We start from the raw sequence: 21,419 nt of genomic DNA on the forward strand, positions 1-21,419 counted from the left end.
ATACCTGGGGTTTTATTGTTTAATGCGAAAATCTTACTAAAAATGTCACACAAGACCCCATATGGGGAGAAAATAGAAAACTTTATAAGAACATGAAATTGACGACCACATTTTGATTTATCTCTGAAATACCGAAAGGCATGTTTTAATGATATGTACTCAAACAATATTATTCTAACCAGATTAATAAAAAACAATACAAAGTAATATCTTTACACACTATTAAAGAACAAATCGCAGATGTAAACATATTAAAAAACAAAAAAATGCTTTTGAAATATGTTAAATCAATCAACGTATACAAAAGTTTCGTCAGTGCTCGAAACAAATAATTCAAAGGTAAGTGTATTCCATTTCATATTGAGCCAGTGTTTACGTCGCAATGAACACTGATTTAAAGCCATTTATTGTTCGTATCAAAAGTATGACAACATAAGTGGTGAGTCTTTTTTTTTTGCTGTATCAATAGCTCCTGTTTTTTATCAGTCAAACAAATAGTGCAACTGCATTTACTCCTGGAGAGAAACTCTGTTTAACAAAGACAACTGACTTAGTTCCTTTACAATACTGGGCAAGCATACAACAACGTACACAATAACACAGGAGGTTCACAGGGTTTAAGAACGGGTAAAGTTGATGAACTACGTCAGGGATTTTCTACAAATCGACAATGAATTGCTCGATTGGCTACCTCCACCATTAAAGAGGAAGGACCAGGAATGCCAGTATTGCTGTTCTCAAGTTTGGCGTCTTTATTAACAGATTTTAGGAAAATTAGTTACATTTTTCAAGAAGGCGTTATTTTAGATAAGTGGTACAGACGTAATGACGGGGTTTAGTGCATTCAACACGTGTTATCCGTCTTTATGCATAAATAGCATAACGAACCAAATATATTAAGACGCATATTCTGGAAACGCGGAGAAAAAGGATAATGATAAAACGAGATTTATCCATATAAAAATGGAAAAAAATAATTTGATTGTGTTATTGTTATTTTTACATAGGGTACTCATCTCCCAAAAGACGCTGAGCTTGTGGTGGTGATACGTTATGCAATATTTAAACATAAACAATCTGAGTCGGATATTGCTTATTCCCCTTTGTGCGTAATGTTCCTTGAAAATCATTATTCCAATATATAGTGCAACGTAAATATATTTGTCACTGCTAGTTGTATTGGATATGCTCACTTTAAATCGTTTAAAGATTATGCCTATAATCTCAATTTCTGGTATATACGATGGCAAGTTAATACATTTTGCGTCACTGAAATTACCGTTGCGTGTCACTTACGTGTTTTACATTTGGGTCGTCATTGAATTCGGGTATTTAATACATGCATACCATACATGGCGTCGATAATGAATTGAAACATGTACACATAGAAAGCGTATTTAATCCATATGCAACTTATCACGGTTGCCTATTAAGCGTCACATACTGCTTAACCTTATGACGTCTTACTCATGGTAACCAGTATTTCGGCACATATAGTATAATCTGATGGCCTCACATAAACATAACCTAAGCGAATCCAACAGTGCTTACTTAGTTTGTAAATGAATGCGGTTTTGTTTTGAAAATTGTTGTTTTACTTTTTTGTGACGTTAACCTAGTTCTGACATCTCATTAACGCCGCTGTGTCAAATTGTATATGCAATATATGCTTAATGTTTAAATTATCAAATACCCGTAATAGACGTTACCTAGGTTTAAAATTGGATAATAAAATCATAAAATTGAGCAATTATCAAAATATGAAAAACATGTTGGCTTATAGTACATACCATTCGGGAACAAGCTAGTGCAAGCATTGAACTAAGTGCTTAATATAGACAATATAACGGAAGGTGACATTTCATAATTAATATTTTAACACATTCATAAGTGTTAGTGTTTCTAGAGCCTTTGCAGATCGTACTTACGAATTTCGTAACAAATATAATTAAACGTGGTGTTCAATGACAACGGGTGTACGATCTTAATAAACAAAGACATAGTGATGGATCTTGATTTTGTTTTACTGTCGGTACGTTATTTTGTTGATGGCGACGAGGAAAAAAAATAACAACGATACCATATTATCTCACAATTGTGTAAGATGACTTACATATTTAATCTTCATTTAAGTGTGCAAATTTTTGTTTACCATAGAATATTCAGATATGCATGCTATATAAATATAAGCTCATGTTTATTTTCTGTTAGGGTGTAAATGAATACAGTTTAAAAATACATTCGTTAACAAAACATATGTAATACATTGATAATGCAGACTTGACAAAAATACAGGTGTGGTAAACAATATTTATTTTTATTTGTTATGATAAATGATGTCGATATATGACATGTGCGTATATATTTTGATACGGGATTAGTTTCTCAATTATTTCTTCTGTTTTAATTGTTGTATTATTTATTTTGAAAAGTTGGATTTATTCTATATACAAATCCACATTTAGAATGGGTTCCATCTTACAATTAAAGAGGTACCGTTTAATGTCAATGGTTTGGGTTAATATTTTTACAAACTTCTTCTTAGAGGTTTGTTACTCTATCCATTATGTGAGTCGATTGTTTTCTTGTCAAATGATCAACTTTTCTTCCGAATATTCAGTATTTTCGATTATTATGTTATTTAATCACTGGTAGCATAGGAAATGAACGTTTGTCCCAGCATGTAAATCCAAACATTCTTTGTAAATAAAGCAATATCGTTCACGGTGGTTATTTCTGGTATTGCTGGTTAACAACAAACATGAGTATGTGGAGGTTAAATCAGTGGTTTGACAGTAGTTATCTTTCACAGCAGATGAATATGCCTACTATTCCGATGACTTAATGACATTTCAATACATTCAATTTCGTTGATACAATTGTTGAGTTTGGTTATCGACCACCTAGTGAAGTTAATTTTAAGTCCATAGTATCTTGAAAATTCATGCCGCATGTCTAACGTACCATTAAGGGATTATTCAGATTTTAAAAAAAAACACACAAGGGAAGTGAGATGTTTTCTTTCTATGGCTCTTATTGTTACATCTTGTGTCTGTGCTTTCCCTTAATTTTATAACAATCATTTCTGCACATATTATTAAAGTGTAATCGCTAATTGGGTGTTCTGCGCGACAAACCCTCTATGGACAAAAATGTTATAATGTTAATGGACGTTAACACCTCGCTGTGTTTTGTTTTGGAATGCAAGTTATTAATATCATGTTTTTGTGTTATGGACAAGGCGTTTGTAAAACAATGATAATTTATACTACTTATTACGAAATGACATTATTTTTTTCCGAAATACCTTCCAGAATTAAGCAGTAAATACATCAAAATCTGGACTTTTGTCATGTTTAATAGTTTAAAGCGTTATTGATTCTTCTTCAATATAAAGCAGCCCTTCATTGAATCATATTCAACTTAATATTTTTGTGAACTATTTATAGTAGAAAAGGAGAAGTCATATATATTCTCGTTGTCATTCGTTTTTGAGTAATTCGTTTTAGAAATAAAGAGCTTCGTTTGAATATAATCTTTTGCTCCTGCAACGTAGCACCGTATCCTGCGTTAATAAAAGATATCTACTTGATTATATAACGATTTGATTCAAGCGAGCAAATGCATTTAGAAGATTATTTTCCGATTATCTATCCATTTAGCTCAAAAAACGAATAAGATACCCTCTAAATTTACTTTTTCTTACATTTTTAAAACCGTGTATAGGTCAAGAATTAGTGAATATTAACCGCGCATTATTGACTCTATAGAGCACTTGTCCACGTGCATATCATCAACACGTATTTTATTGTCAATGATGGTATGCTATGATTAATAACATGAATCAATTGTAGATTTAATAAATTTAGACAACAGCTTTAAGAAGTAAGATAAATGGCAAGTCTAACCGAGTGTAATGTTGTCAACCATCGCAATGTTTCTGGTCGTGTAGTGCCGTTAAGATATATATACATTTATCTCTTATATTGTTATCTCTAGATAGATAGATAGATTGCGGTCTTGTTATGCAAAAAAAGTTATTGTTATAAATTGATGAATAATTTATAAAGTAAATGTTTTCGTCTTTTTTGCAATCGAAATAAATTTATGCATATAATATATAAGTCAGTTTGAAAATCTTAATTTTTAAGGGGTGTTTACAAAAAGATGGGCGAATCTTTATTAGGCCCGTACATGTCAAACTTAATAGTACGCAGTTATCTAGAGTCATTTCAATTTTATTTACTGTGAGTTTCAAGTTTTCTCTTAACAAAGCGCACATTTGCACGAATTCGAGTGCTCAAAACGAAAACAACTTTCTCCGTCTCAATCTGAGTATATTCTGGTTTTCATATCAGGAGTAATCTTACAATTTTGGCAACGGGGGCATGATTTTTACAAATTTTATAGAGGACAAATGTACGATAAATGTAATCGTAAGCACGTTCACTGTATAAGATGTATTGTTTAATTTTTATGATTTATTCTGAGTTCTGATGACCTACAAAAGCAGCAGACCAGAATGATTTTAATAACTTTTGAAAGTTGTCTTGCATCAACCATACTTTGAAGTTTTGTGTAAATCTTTCATACGGCTTAGGAGCAAATTATGAATGAAAAGTTAACGGACGACCGACGACGCACGAAATACTCAATGGAGATATTTTAAGCTCACCTGAAGCACGTTTTGCATTGAATTTTTTCAAATTAAAACAATTGGTGTCTTAATAATACAGTTCCAAAATATGCGATAGCGTGCGATGCCTCTGGACTATGGAGTAAATCATACACTGCGTTTGTACCGTATGTAAACCATTCTAAAAAGCGCTGTATATCATAATTTCATTTATATATCACATTTAAAATAAACGTAATATTATTATCCCCACGCTTTTAAAAGCGTGGGGACATTGTATTGATCTTCGCTGTCTGTCCGTCTGTACTGGCCACTATCTCCTCCTTCACTATTAGCACTAGAACCATGACACTTACACACATGGTAGCTATGAGCATATGTGCGACGGTGAGCTATTGGGAATTTTGATCTGATCCCTGGGTCAAAGGTTATGGGTAAATAAATGGGTAAAATGGGTAAAAAAGGACTCATTTTACTAACAACATGTGACGCACATGATAATAACTTTTTACCCAGGGGTCAAATCAAAACTAAAAATAGTGCACCGTCGCGCATATGCTCATAGCTACCTTGTGTGTAAGTTTCAAGCTTCTAGTGTGAATAGTTTACTAGGAGTTAGTGGACAATGGGGGTTGGGATGGGGCCCAAAATTTTGTTTTAACATAACGTCTTTATTTATTCACCTATTTACTTCAAATTAATACTGAACATCTATTATGACAACACGGTCTATCACGACAATCCATGTCCTCATTACCCACCCCAAGGCCATTGATAAAGGTAAAGGCAGCTTGGTTTCCGTCTTCTTTCAAATTTATCGATAGGTCCAAGGCTACTTTTTCCCTGTACCCCAAACTTTTCTATCGTACCCAAAAATTGTCAAACTCATTTTTTTGTACCCTATTTTTTTCGTACACAAATGTTTGTTCGTACCCCATTTTTTTGTACCCCAATTTCCCCGTACCCCCATCTTTTTTTTCGTACCCAAAATTTTGTGTACTCTATTTATTTTCATGCCCAATTTTGTTTTCGTACCCAATTCTTTTTTCGTACCCGAATTGTTTTTTGTACCCATTTTTTTGGAACCCACATTTTTTGTACCCAACTTTTTTTCATACCCAATTTGATTTTCGTACCCAATTTTTTTTCGTACCCAATTTTTTTTTCGGTCCCACACTTTTTTGTACATCTCCGCCGTCTGCCTATCCTTCCGTCCTGGCCACTATCTTCTCCTACACTATTAGCACTAGAACCTTTAAACTTAAACACATGGTAGCTATGAGCATATGTGCGACAGTGCACTCTTTGGAATTTGGATCTGAACCCTGGGTCATAAGTTATGGGGGTTTGGATGGGGCCGGATCAAAGATTGTCACTAATTGTTTTAGGTTATTTTACATTAACTTCATTTCTACACCGATACACTTCTAATTCATACTGAACTTCTCTTATGACAATACGGTCAATCTCAATTATCCATGGCCCATTACCAACCCTAAGGCGCTCCACCCACATAGACCACGCCCACCCAAAATTTTGTTTTAACATAACTTCTTCATGTATTCACCAATCGAATGCAAATTTTTACTCAACATCTCTTATGACAACACGTTCTTTATCGACCATCCATGTCAACATTACCCAACTCGGGGCCCCACCAACATATGCCTTGCACACCAAATATTGCCTTTTAATATAATATATATGCGGCGTGGGGATACGCGTCGGCCTCTGCCGCGTCATATTTCTAGTTTAATTTAACATGATGCAATATAGAATGACATGAATAATATCCGGTGGACAGGGGCCTCAACCACTGAATAATTTGTTGATTAAGAAGTGCTCTGTAGCGGCGGTTTACATACTAAATGTTCTAAGAGAAAGTTGCCATATATTTTTAATACGTGCTCTCTTACAAATTGTATTCATTTTTATGATGAGTATCTATAAAAAGAAAGTAACGTTGTCGGATTGCTGTATGTTGTGTTTATAAATATATAAATGAAAATGTTAATACTTTGAAGAGTTTGATTTAAACAATATTTATTTAGCTAATCGTATACAACATGTGAGCAATTTAATACAATGCAAACACACTAGCTACTTTTGAAGAAATATGCTTAACATAAGGAATGCAAAGTGTAAATTAACATAATTGAGAAAAAAGTTCGAAGCTTGCGCGATGTCCCTCTTTTGTCATTTGGAAGTGCTGCTGATAATGTGAAAACAATTGAGCATATAACTACAATGTACATAATTTCGAAACTATGAAAAGCGAATAATATAAGTACTTATAAGTATACGGAATCGGAATGAAAAAAATATATAAAGGAAATAATACAAAAACGAAACACGATGATGTAGGTAGCGAGAGAAAGATATTACGTTTAAATACATCAGCATTATTAATTTGTTATACGGAAAGAGATAAAAGTGACAGAGTTATCGCAACTTGGGAAAGTAACGATACTGAAAGAAACAGTTGCGGGGCGGGGCATCGTTAGGAGGATCATGTCTTTTTGTGAGATGGGTTTATGTTAAAAATGTATGACTATCTCGGATCAAAGACTTGATCTGTTTGAATATAACTGAATTTTCTTGGTATGACTGGTCTTTGACACCGAAGAGAAGTAGTTGTAACGTTATAAATTGTAAACTGGACATATTGTCAAATAGGATTGCTCTTTTTTCATTAATAATTGGTCAAATGTACATAAACATACCTGTGTCATCAATCTCTCCACACTGACAATACGGATTTTCCGATATGTTTTTCGCGTTCATTTAAGTTGCTGCAATTTATTCGCAAACGTGCTTCAAGAACATTCAGCGTCCGCTCGCCATCGTAGTAATGCATGGATCTTTTTAGTTTGTTTTTGTTTAGATTTGCTTTGAAAGTATGGAGAGAAGGAGAATATCTTACAGATTCAGGTAGGGCGTTCCATAGGTTTATCGTTGATGGTAAGAACGGTCGTAAAAAAAGCTGTGATTTACATTAAATGCTGCGTATATTATCGGAATTACGAAGTGGATAAGCCGTTGGTTCACCCACACTAGAGGGGATAAGTACAGACGAATATGGGGGTGATAGAGAATTATTCATTTTGTAAAAGAGGGTCAGTTTATGTTTAGTTCTCCTTTAAGACTTCAAGAGCCGCTACATTATATAAATTCTGCAGTGATGATAGATATGTCCCCCGACTAATTATTCGTGCTGCTTCCTGTTAAATATTTTCAAGTTAAAGTTCATCCTGTGCGGTTATATTATCCCAGACTACATCAGCGTATTGAAGAATTCGTCTAATAAATGTCGTATATGTAGTTAATAGAGACTTTCTATCGAGGGTACACTTAAAAGATCTTATTAGATTTATTCTCTGCATTGCTTTCTTCTTAAAGCGGGTATATACGATTTTTATATGTGCTGAATTGTTAAATATTGATACAAATATGTTATAATAACACACAATATGCAAGAAAATTGATACATTTAAGACGAATTTCATAAAATACAGCAAATACAAATTAGGGCCCTGAGCCGATTGTGACGAAGATAATTCGTAATTATTTTCCTACAATAACCGATGCATTCGTCTTTTTAGTAAGTGTTTGTGTGTCGTATGAATCGATATCGCTGCAGGAATTTCAAATGAACCGTTAAACTAAATTTAGATTCACATCGTACATGCATGATATACATGCTGGCGAATTCGGCTGTACAGCCTTTTTCGATTTCAGAATTAAATATCTGGCTTATTTAGCATTTTTCGACACATGTTCTTCTTAACTTTTATTTTAGTTCATATTGAAATATATGTATAATAAATTTTTACACATTTTATATTAATAAATAAATATTTGACAAGATCGTATATACCCGCTTTAATGATTTCAATGTGGTCATGCTAAGAGCATGAGTTTGAAAAGTTCAGGCCTTAATGTCCATGAGACGAAACCTCATTTATTATGAAGTCGTTAAGCAAAAGAGGGGGTGGATCGGGCGATTGATTTTTCTTGATATAACTAATGACTCAGTTTTAGATGGATTGCAGGTGACCAACCACTTATCGGCCCAGAAATGATTTTTACAAGATCAGGGCTAAATTGAGTGCCTGCACCAACCGGATTGTCCACAATTTTATAAAGCGCGTTATCGTCTGCAAACAGGCGAACTGGGCTTTAAATATCTCGCAGAATGGCATTTATGTACACAAGAAAAAGGAGGGCCGCTAATATTGACCCTTGAGGAGTCTTTAGGTATAAAACCTGATTGAATTGGGGATATAAAGTCAGTAGCCCTTAAATGGTAAAAAATCTACTTGTTAAGATTTCTTTCAAGACATTTACTTACAACGCTTAGCAGGGAGATTGGTTTGTAGTTGTCTATATCATGAGAATTTGATTTTTTATGAATTGCACATACATTTGCTTCTTTCCTGCTCCGTTGAACCCTACCAGTACTAAGTGAAAAAATGAATAGATTTTTAAAAGGACCTGCAATTTCAGCTGCGATTTCTTTTAAGACTATGGTATGGAATTGGTCCGGCCTTGAGGCCTTTCCAGTGTTCATAACTTTCATCGAATCTAGGACATCTTGGCGGGAAATGATGACATTTTCTAAGACGGGGCAGTCTGAATTTTGGATGTTTGGGATTTGCACGTGTGCATTTGGTATTACCTAATTGAAGTTGTTTTTGTCTTGTTTAATCGAACGTGGCAATAACTTTGTGTTTTTTTCCAATTAAAACACTTCTCAATCTTTTTCTATGTTTTGTTTATAAATTACGACAAAAGAAATCAAAGACCTGAACGGGAATTGTTTTATATTTTCCTAGATATGTTGCGAATAATTCATAGTTTACCTCATTATGTATGTAACAACGGTGACCCCATATTGTCCCGTTTCTTAAATCGAAAGTGGTATATAGATCACTCAATCGCTAAAACAAAACATAATTAATTTAAAGCCACACATATTGAAATGAAATACATCTTAATCAATACATATAGATGCAATTTAAAAGTGTGCACAATTGTCATTAAATCTAAAGCATAGTTAGCAAGTAGTTTTTTTTTATTTTAAAACCGAAAGTAGGCTTTCTATACGTATACGTTCATTTCGACAAAACGCGAATATTTTTTAAGTTTTAAAGCGCAAAAAGACGGATTTCTACCTTGTAAAAACCAGATATATTCTTATTGGCATAGTTAAAATTAAATCTTAGCCTAGTTAGCAAGCAATTTATTATTATTATTTTATTTTACAACCGAAAGTAGGATTTCTAGACTTATACGTCCATTTCAACAAACGCGATCATTTTTAAGTTTTAAAGCTCAAACAAAACGGATTTCTACAGTGTAACCACCAGATATATTCTAATTGGCATAGATAAAATATGTTTCTTTTTTTACTTAAATTTACTTTCATTTCAAGGTGTGTGGCGCAAATGTTTGTGTAGGTCACACCATATATATGCTACCAACATAATTAACGCTTCTATTTGTACGTACACTTGTATTTGTGTACTCATGTTCGGATTGTTGTGCACGTTATACAAAAATGTGCAATGAAGAAATGTTAACAAAAAACTTGGCAGATATGTAAACAGGTAAATACAATATTTAGCCATGGATATCGTTAAGTAAATCAGTATAACTTTAATCACTTACAAAAATATAAGCAGTTGAATAAACACTGGTCGACCATTTTGTGCCGTGGATAAATAAATGACTGCTTAACCAAATGTCAGAATTTGAGGAAAGATTTTGTTCGTTCTCAACATGTTCTCTGTAACTCTAGTTTACTGAAATTGTGTAATTATGTCATTTCGCAAATGATTTGAATTATATATTAATCGTAAGCACATATTTGATATTGATTTATATTGACTGTTAATTTTATTCAATATATATTACTGTAATCATAATAGAAGCAACACAAACTCATACATGTATGCAGTCATTCGCTGTCTCCCTGCAGTCGCATTAGTGCTACGCAGCCATTATCTGTATACATATTATAATAATATGCTGGTATAAGACATCAACTATAATGAATTAATGGTGTGCATATATAGACAAAACGTATTGGCACGTTTATCTCTGGAACTTAACAACCGCAAAGTTGGTAGTTTGTCGCCGTTACCATTAGTTTAACTGTTAATGCTGAGTTGTGATCGCTCTCTTTCGATATCAATAATATAAGATGTGTATTACAAACACTATTATTAATTCGCTGGTACGATCAGTAACTGATTGCAATGGAATAGTCATGCTGTCCATGTTAAATTTTTTACACGATAAAAGACCGACTACATAGTTGAAAGCATTATTGGACTCAAGACACTTTTCTATTTGCAATCGGGAATTATACATAGTTAATTTTTAATATCGTGTTATTAGCTCATAAGGGTGTGGTAATATAATTAAAACAGGTTAACCGGTTAACTATTGTGCGATCGGTTAGCATGTTTTATTTTCTACAAAAGGCTAAGCAGAAACCGTTTTTAAGTAAATTAAATGAATTTTCATTAAATAAATAATACAATTGTAATTTATAATGCTCGACATTTAACGGTATTGCCTATTAAAAAACACGCAACGCTAATGGTGGGAATCAATAACGTTTCAATTAACATAGTAAAACAGCAATTAACAGCAATAAACCAGTTAATCAGTGTTTTACGATATATTTAACACGAGCCTTCTCAATTTTGACCCATCAGTCGACATTTGTTCGTAAGGCAAGCGAGTTAAATTTTAAAACGAGGACATCATTTAAAGCATTGCTTCCGTCAAGGCGATACAAAAACAGACGGCATGATGTTTACCCAACACCGTGTTGGTGCAGTGAATCAATGTAGGGCTCGTTCACCGAATGTCATAAGTTCGAGTTAAGTTTTCTATTAGTTTTAAACAGTGTTACTATTTTGACTGTTTTATTATAAATACAAAATAACACATTCGTATTAACTCTCAATACTCTCAAAATATCGGTATTCAAACGATGAACAAATGCTTAAAATTGACTAAAGCGAATATTTGCCATTATCGTATACGTAATGAACAAAATGATTTCGAATAATAACACAATAAAAAAAAGCCCAATTAGCGTCTCGAATCAGACAGCAATCACTTTGTGACGTTGAAGAGTACTTTTTAGGCTATCGGTTGAAGTCAACACGTAGCTATTCTATGTATGAATATATACAAGGTCTTCAAATATCTGTATCAATAATATACTATGTTTGTGATCTTAATTTAGAATTGGCTATGTATTTCAGCCAATATTCATGAGCGCTATGTTAAATATATCGTATATCTTTATTGTTAACAGGGATTAAGTGTTTATTATTTGCCGTTTTGATTTGTTTAAATTGCGAACGATTGTCGCGACAATTGTGTGGAGTTGGGGGCTCTTAGCGGTATTAGGCGCCTCTATTTCACCAGCGATAGCAATCAATAAATTGCAACGTCGGTCTGCTTATTTGAAGTTTTGTTTGCCAAGTTATAAGACTAATTGTTGGCCAAAATAGAATGCTTAAAATATCAATGGTCTTAAAATAATAATAAATTATTCAAATCTTACCCATTTGAAACAAGTTTTAATTAATTAAGAGAGCGAATAATTATACTACATGTAGTTTGAATACAAAACATTGCCATCACTTTTCGGCGACCTGAACAAGAAACACACATAACAACATAATTCTTACAGCAAGTGAAAATAAAACGTAAAACAATTAATAAGGAAAGAGCAAATAGCACAATAATTAAACATAATGGTGTAATCAATACGACGCAAACGTAAGCGGCCTCATCCAAAAAAGATACATAGTAAAGAACATTATACATAAGTTTATCTCATATCAATATGCTATAAGACCAAACAACTACAGACAAACTCCAACATATATGTGCAAATCTATGTATTTCAAAATTTTATTAATAGTAAATTCATATAAAAAATATGTTGTGGTTTAGGTATCCACGGAACCTTATGTTACTTTTATGTTCGAAGAGAGTACATGTTCGTTCAACATGACATGTTTGAAAGTATACTTATCATTTTTGCATTTTCCGTAAACCGGTTATTTAACCGGTTATAATAATTGAATAACCGGCTACTTTTTAGCTACCTGTTACATCCCTAGTAGCCCCCATACCTTCTAATACAAGCCAACTACATGAACAAGAGAGATATCATTCCAATTATAAGAATAACCTTAACACGCATACATTTTATACTTGGGATTGCTAAATGCGAAAACCTTACTTAAAATGTCACACAAGACCCCATATGCGGACAAAAATAGTTAGCGCAGAGCATGGCATTGAATATAATGCTTTGATTTATCTCTTAAATACCAAAGGGCATGTTTTATTGATGTTTACTCAAATAATTTTCTAATCAGATTAATAAGAAAAAACAATACAAAATAATGTCGCGAGCTACTATTAAAAACGAATGGCAGATGTCAACATATTACAAAAAAAAGCTTTTGAAATACATCAAATCAGTGTATTTCAAAATGGAGTCTTATTATGAACGTTGATGAAGCGACGTGAACACCGTCTAATGAAAAAATACTCTGAAATATTTGGTAAATCATGTGTTATCGATGGGTTTATACGTTAAAGGACACACAAATAAACATGTCCACGTTTACAATTGTTTCGTCAGTGTTCGAAACAAACATTCATAGGCAATAATATAATATGTCATATTCAGCCAGCGTTTACGTCGCAATGAACACTGGTTTAAAGTCATGCATCATTCTCATCACAAGTATGACAACAGAAGTTGTGACAATTAAAAAAAGTGCAACTGCATATACTCCTGGAGGACAACTCTTTTATGAAAGAAAAAAACAAACAAATTCCTTAACAATACTGGACAACGCATACAAATACGTACACAATAACACAGAAGGTTCACAGGGTTTAAGAACGGGTAATGTGACAAACTACGTCGGGGATTTTTTTTTTACAAATCATGAATGAATTAATCGATTGGCTACCTCCACCTATAAAGAGGCAGGACCATTCTAGTTGTTCTCAAGTTTGACTCGTTTCTTAACAGGTTTCAAGAAACTTTGATCATTTTTTCAAGAAGGCTTTGTTTAGAAGTTTGGTAAAGACGTTGTCACAGGTTTTAGTGCATTAATTAAGTGTCGTCCGTCTTTATGCATAAATATAATAACAAACCAAATCAATTAAGACGCATATTCTGGAAACTCGGAGAAAAAGGTTAATGTCAAAACAAGGTGTATCCATATAAAAATCTGAACAAATTAAGTTGAATGTGTAATTGGTTTCCCACCTCTCGAAAGGAAAGTGTATTTAATCCATCGGCAACACATAACGTTGCCTATCTAGCGTCACATACTGCTTAACGAAATGACGTTTTACGCATGGTAACCAGTAGTTCGGCACATATAGTATAATCTGATGACCTCACACAAACAAAACATATTCGAATCAACCAGTGCAGACTTAGTGTTTGAAGAAATGCGTATTTGTTTTGCAAATTGTTTTTTTTTTATAACTTTTCTGTGACGTCATAGCCTGCTGCAATGTTGTTTACCGTCGCAATGTATATGGTCGGGTAGTGCCGTAAAGATATCTAAATGTATAATTTATTGGGTTATCTCTATGTAGAAAAAATGCGGTGATTGATAACATATTAGTATTATTATTAATCGGTGTATTATTTAGAAAGTAAAAGTTAGCGTCATATACACAATTAAAATCTATGCATGTAATATATTCTTCAGTTTGAAAATATAATTTTTTTAAGAAAAGTTCACAAAAAGATGGACGTATCTTTATTAGGCCCGTACATGTCAAACTTAATAGTTAGCAGTTATCTAGAGTCATTTCAATGTTATTTACTGTGATTTGTAAGTTTTCTCTAAACGCACATTTGCATGAATTCGAGTGCTCAAAACGAAAATAACTCCGTCTCAATCTGAGTATATTCTAGTTTTCATTTCAAGAGTAATCGTACAATCTTAGAGATAATAAATATGTGACTGGTTTTATTTGAAAAATATATAAAGACATCACTTCGTGCTTTTTAAAATTTTAATTGAGACCCCTACAGACGTATGCGATTAATTTCAGATAACCGATTAATATACTGCAAGCTATCCCCATCCAGACAAATGCCCAAGAACTAAATTCACATAACGAAGTTCAAGGGATGGTGTATCACATGATTTTGTGATTTTAAAACAAAAACAGTAGCTTCAATACCATTGTATAAGTGGTGTATCACATAATAATCCAGCAAATGAAGTGTTATTTCAACACGGGCATTTTCTGAACTGTCAAATCATAAATTTATAAAAGCCTTGTTGTAAAACACCTAAACCTTGCTTTTGCTATTTGCAAGATACCAATTCATTAATATTACTTTCTATAAACATTTAATCTAAATTTATATACATGTTGTATTAAACTTTTTTTCTTTTTTTACTATCAACATGTATTAAGGTATCAACACTTTAGAGCAAACAAAAGATCTTTATACCACTTCAGTGATGAAACCAACACATGTTTGGTTGCCACAAAAAACAACACGTCATATCATGCCATTTTATTATATATTTAGATAAAACGGATGCTGTTGGAGGTCAGTCCCTGATTGTTGCCGCCTTCGACTTCGGGACCACTTACAGTGGATATGCGTTTTCCTTCAAGCATTCTCCAAATGAAATCAAAACTAACAAGAGTTGGAATGCCATGTCTGGTAACCTTATCTCACTTAAAACACCAACAAGTGTTCTTCTCAATGAGGATGGGGAGTTCGACTCGTTTGGATTCGATGCCGAGGACAAGTATGTGTCTTTGGCAGCGGACGGAAAACACCATGGCTGGAGACTGTTTAGAAGATTTAAGATGGTTCTACACAATCAGAAGGTAGTTCACATTCCTACAATGGTTTTGAAAATCCAATTGAACGAATGCCCACTGTTTTAAATAATACATATACAACATAAGTAGTCACGATGAACTGAATAAAAAACATGTTTGTTTTTTTCAAATACGACGATAGTTTTTTTAAATACCTCACACTATTTAACAATCATTAAAATTCAACAAAGTGGTATGTCAAACAATATGTGATGTCCCATGCAATCAAAGCAATTACAAGGACTTGTTCATAAATCGTTGTTTTACTCTGGACGTTTAATAGATTCATTTGGAAATAATTAAATATTATATGTTAATCGAACCTCTTCGTAAAATCTTTATATATGAACCACAGCTTAGTTCATATTGAATGTAAAAGGGTCCATCTTCGTCACTTGTGCATATTTTGTTTTCTTTTTAAATTCCATTTTCAGCGTATTTCGCGTTCAGCAACAGTTGATGATTTGGAAGGTAAACCCTTCGCAGCCAGGCCGATTTTTACAATGGTGATTCGGTACCTACAGAAACACCTATTAGACGCGTTAAACCTAAGTCATATAGGGACGCTCGAAACTGACATCACATATGTAATTACCGTACCAGCTATCTGGGGCATAGCTGCCAAACAGTTCATGAGAGAAGCCGCGATTGAGGTACATATACGTTATTTCCATCGGTGCCCATCAAGTTCTCTGTCTTATTTTTAATTGTTTTCGTGTTCCGTAACGTCACTCGGTGCAATCTTTTTTCTTATCTACATGTACTCACCTTTTATTTGCGTTTAAAAAGGTACACATATGCAAACTGTTATTGTTAATATGTTTGGCCTGCATTTAGGCTGGTATCAATTGCAACCGACTCAAGTTGGCATTAGAGCCTGAGGCAGCCGCAGTGTTTTGTGAGGCCCTCGGTCACACGTTGGTGGGACAGAAGTTCATGGTCGTCGACATAGGAGGTTTTTAATTGCATCTTAAATAACAATAACTGCAAACGTTTACTCTTACAACCACGTTTTCTTGTACATCTTCTGCTGATACCTTTGTGAGCTTATGGCGATTAATGCTACGTTCACATTAAAGTATATGAAATTCTACAAGTACGCTGTCAAGTGTCGAACATAAACTTGCCTTCGCGACAGATTATATTTTTTTGCATTCTTCCATTAAAGTCAGACGAAGATTCATATTCAAAATGCCCCTTAAAAAATTAAGGCAATTTTTTTAATGTGAATGCTATCGCATATATACATTTTTACCTTAAATATCGCTAAAGCAATGGTTGTTGTCTTCCTTTAAATGTTTAAAAAATAGATTTTTTTATAGATCTCAAATGTTTAGTTAAGCACAGCATATTGTGAGGATTTCTAATTGAGCTTTGTAAATACACAGTCTGGTAAATATTTCGAGAATGACCAGAAACAGAATCCTGAGGCAAGGTAAAGTGCTTCGTTCTCAAAACCTTTTTGTGCGCGAAGACCTCACACCCTTAAATCTCGAGGTATTTATGAGTGTCAAGCGTAAAATGAAAGATGAGGTGAAAAGTGTGTGGTCCAGAAACGGGTACATTTCGTATAAAGACACAAGGGACGTTGTGCATCATGTTGAATGGGATGATTACCAACACTGGCTCGACTTGCCGTGGCCGAAATAGGTTCAAGCCGTCTGTATTCCTCAAACCCCCTATGTAAACGAATACCGGGGTATTACGTGCGTGCACTCATCAATAACATCAATAACAAGTGTATACTATATTAATACAACAAACATCATCAACTCATTTTTTTATTGTTAAAACCAGTTTAAAATTATTGTAACCTGATTTGTTTCGGTCTCTATACTACGATTTTTGTCTGTCCATGATATCGAACAGTTGTAGTAAGTTATAATGCACGTGCTCCTCGAGTATATCGCTTTATAGTGAACTGGAATTTATGTGTCGCTGATATTGTGTTAGAAAAACTGATGTAAAACTTGTCATTGTATGCATATCTCTTTTTGTACGCCTCGAAAGAGACTGTCTCGATAGTTTTATTTTTAACTGTTTTACTCATCTGAATCTCAACAATTTCGCAATAAAACCATATTTATATAAATAACGTATTCTTTGAGAATGTTTCGTTAAAAAATATTAAAAAATAACAGCAATAAAATGTATTCAGAACTCTACTAATCCCGATATAAAAACAACTTTTTTACCGTTATGTGCCTTGTGTCAAATTAATAGTCTGCTGTTAATAAATGATTTTGAGACACTTAAGTTTGTAATAACAATGCGCGATCTCGCAGATTTAGGTCAGTTTTAATTAAACTTCATTAGTGGTATAATAAAGATGTATCGCATGGGCTGTTACTATTGTGAATTAATTTCAATTAGTTCTCCTTGTGTGATTTATGGTTATGTATATATGCACATGTGTGTATGTTTATGCAAATCTGAATTCATATATATATATTTATATATATAGGTGTGTGGATGTATGTATATATAGAAATATAAACGCATATGTGTAAGTGCATTTGTATGCGTGTATATATGTGTGTGTATGCTCGTATGTGTATGTATGTATGTGTGCAAAAAGGCATGTATACAGATTATAATGATATTTTAGTGTATGTAAACGAGTAAGTGTGTAAAATGAAGGTCTTGTGTCATGCTTACAGTTACGTTTGTCAAAATGCTCATTTTAGACCAAGACATCAAGAAGCCTTTCTGCTTTCGTTTTTTTTCGTTTTAAGGCTCCTTGTTGTCTTTTTTTAGTTTCTTTCCAATTCGATGAACAGTGGCCTTGGTACATCTTTAAACTAATAAAGGTGTATCGCACAGGCTGTTCTTATTGCTAATTAATTTAAATTAGTTTATTTGTGTGATTTATGGATATGTATATATGCACATGTGTGTATGTGTATGCAAATCTGAATGCATGTATGTATATATAGCTGTGTTTGTGTATGGGTATATAGAAATATAAGAGCCTATGTGTATATAAATGCTGCAGTGCATTCAAAACAAACATATAGAGTAATATGGCACCTTTTTAATTTTTTATAATTGCAAAACATGAACTACATTGTACTTATGTTCGAGTTCTACACTTGCGTAACGAGTGTTTTAATATCACTATCAAAATGCACTAAATAATGTTTAGAATTAATTGACCGTATTTCTAATAGGCAGACCCCTGTTAACTGTCTAGTCAAATATACATGTATTATTATCTCATGTTTATTTGTTCTTTTTTTTTCTTTTCAACTTATTTCTTGATGTTAAGCGGAAAATATCTTTGTTCATCTTTGTGTTCAACTTATTTTTTGGTGTATAGTAGAAAATATCTTTCATCTAGGATGTTTTTTTGCTCATTTTGTTTCTTTTCAACTTATTTCTTGGTCTATAGTAGAAAATATCTTTGTTCATTTTTGTTTTCAACTCATTTTTTGGTGTATAGTAGAAAATATCTTTCATCTAGCATGTTTACCCCAATTCGATGTCTTAGGACAGTAACCAAGTGGACAGGCGCACAAAAGATTGCAATTTACTTAACTCTCCTTTTGTATGAGTATTAATATATGTACTCTAAATGTAAAAGGGCTAAATAACAAAGACAAACGCACTAAAATTTTCAAATGGTTAGACGAAAAAAAATATAATATATGTCTTTTACAGGAAAGTCACCTAACACATACCTTAGCACAAACATTGAAAAGTGAATGGGACGGAGATATTTATCTTAGCGGACAACATACAAATAAACAAGGCATCGCTTTTCTGATCAAAAGTAATACAGGAATAACAGTGGATAACTTTAACGAAATAATAATTGGCAGGCAATCAAGTATAGACATAACAATACACGAAACACAATTAACATTAATAAACGTTTACGGCCCGAACACAGATGAATCGAAATTTTACGAAACATTACAATCCTATATAATAAATAACCAAGACAAAAACATTATAGTCGGAGGTGATTTTAATGTTGTTCTTAACCCATTATTAGATAAAAGAAATGGAAATCTTTATACCCACTCAAACAATAGAAACATTTTAAATAACATAATTGAAAACTACAATTTAATAGACATATGGCGTACAGTTAATCCGAATGAAAGAAAATTCACCTGGCACTCAAACACAAAACCAACAATATTTTGCAGATTAGACTATTTTCTAGTATCTGAGTCACTTTGCAATATTATCGACACATGCAACATAAAACCAGGATTTATGACTGATCACTCGACAGTTGAACTTAAACTGCATGAATTACAACCTGAAAGAGGCATAGGATACTTTAAACTTAATAATAGCATATTATTAGATACACAATATCAAACACAAATAAAACAGGAAATAACCAATACTGTTCAATATAACAAAGATGCAAATCCAAACACCTTATGGGAAATAATCAAAGGAAATATACGTAACACAACAATAAGATACACGTCTTTTAAAAAAAAAGAAACACACAAACTTGAAAATGAAACCATAAAAGTCATTGAAGCACTTGAAAAACAGTTGCATGAAACAAACACAAACGATACCACCGCCATTGAAAATGAAATTGCTTCAAAAAAACAAATATTAGAAGGAATTTATCACACACACCTCAATGGCATAATACTTCGAGCACGGGCACAGCATGTTGAACACAATGAAAAAAATACAAAATACTTTGCAAATATTGAAAAACGTAGAAGCGAACAAAAAACTATACACAAACTTGTGGTCAATGGCAAAGACATAACAAATAGAAGTCAAATACTAGAAGAACAACGCCTATTTTTCGAAACGCTCTATAAACGAAATAATGTCGAAAATAACACCCTCTTTAAAAATACGCATCATGCTTTAAATGAAGAAGAAAAACAAGTATGTGACGGATTACTAACTGAATATGAATGTGGATTAGCTCTTAAAGAAATGCAAAATAACAAAAGTCCGGGATCTGATGGCATCACTACCGAGTTTTATAAAATATTTTGGAACGATATTAAAACACATTTAACTAATTCACTGAATTATTCATTCAACAACGGAGGTCTAACCATGCTTCAAAAACAAAGTATAATTTCACTCATTCCAAAACCTGGAAAAAACTTAGAATCCCTGTCAAACTGGCGCCCGATTAACTTACTGAACAATGATTATAAAATAGCAGCTAAAAGTATAGCAAACAGAATTAAAAAAATATTACCATCAATCATTTCAAGATCTCAATCCGGTTTCATAAAAGGACGTTACATTGGTGAGAACGTTCGTCTTATACAAGAATGTATTAACTATTTCAACAACTCAAATAATTCTGGTCTAATTTTTTTTGCAGACTTTGAAAAGGCATTCGATTCGCTTGATCATTCGTATATGTTCGCTTGCTTAGAAAATATGAACTTCGGTGAAAGTCTCATCAAATGGGTAAAACTGTTCTATACCGACATTAATAGTATAGTTACTAACAATGGCTTCTTCTCAAACAGCTTTAACATTGAACGAGGGGTTCGACAAGGGTGTCCACTTTCATCATCGCTATTTATTATATGTATCGAGTATCTATCACATCACATCCAATCAAATAAACAAATAAAAGGCATATCGCTAGAACCTGACGAAGAAATTAAACAGTCTCTATTCGCTGACGATGCAACTTATTTCTTAAATGACAATTATGACTCTTTCCATAACCTTATAGAGTCGCTAACCCTTTTCGGAATGACATCGGGTCTTAAACTTAACAAAAGTAAATGTACTGTGCTACGAGTAGGTAAATCAAAACAAAGTAATGTTCATCATAAAAAAGAAATGAAATTTAATTGGACATCCGATGAAGCCACTACGTTAGGAATTACATTTACAAATAATGAAAACG

At 33.0% G+C, this 21,419-nt stretch overlaps 2 protein-coding genes across 6 annotated transcripts in view; one reads left to right on the top strand and one right to left on the bottom strand.

Moving 5' to 3' along the window:
• LOC127836369 (heat shock 70 kDa protein 12B-like) overlaps positions 1–21,419 on the top strand; it is a 349,365-nt gene that overhangs the window by 325,153 nt on the left and 2,793 nt on the right. Inside the window, exons 2-4 of one of the 4 annotated variants that reach the window (XM_052362974.1) lie at positions 15,252–15,559; positions 15,988–16,206; positions 16,391–16,508. The exons of 2 other annotated variants lie outside the window; for them this stretch is intronic. In XM_052362974.1, coding sequence (XP_052218934.1) covers positions 15,252–15,559; positions 15,988–16,206; positions 16,391–16,508 — 645 coding nt within the window. The remainder of the gene's footprint in view (positions 1–15,251; positions 15,560–15,987; positions 16,207–16,390; positions 16,509–21,419) is intronic. One more of the 4 variants, XM_052362973.1, reaches the window with a different exon arrangement.
• LOC127836371 (monocarboxylate transporter 12-like) overlaps positions 1–21,419 on the bottom strand; it is a 322,224-nt gene that overhangs the window by 242,979 nt on the left and 57,826 nt on the right. The window lies entirely within an intron of this gene.

Source organism: Dreissena polymorpha, chromosome 6, assembly GCF_020536995.1.
Source record: "Dreissena polymorpha isolate Duluth1 chromosome 6, UMN_Dpol_1.0, whole genome shotgun sequence".
In the NCBI taxonomy this organism is placed as follows: domain Eukaryota; kingdom Metazoa; phylum Mollusca; class Bivalvia; order Myida; family Dreissenidae; genus Dreissena; species Dreissena polymorpha.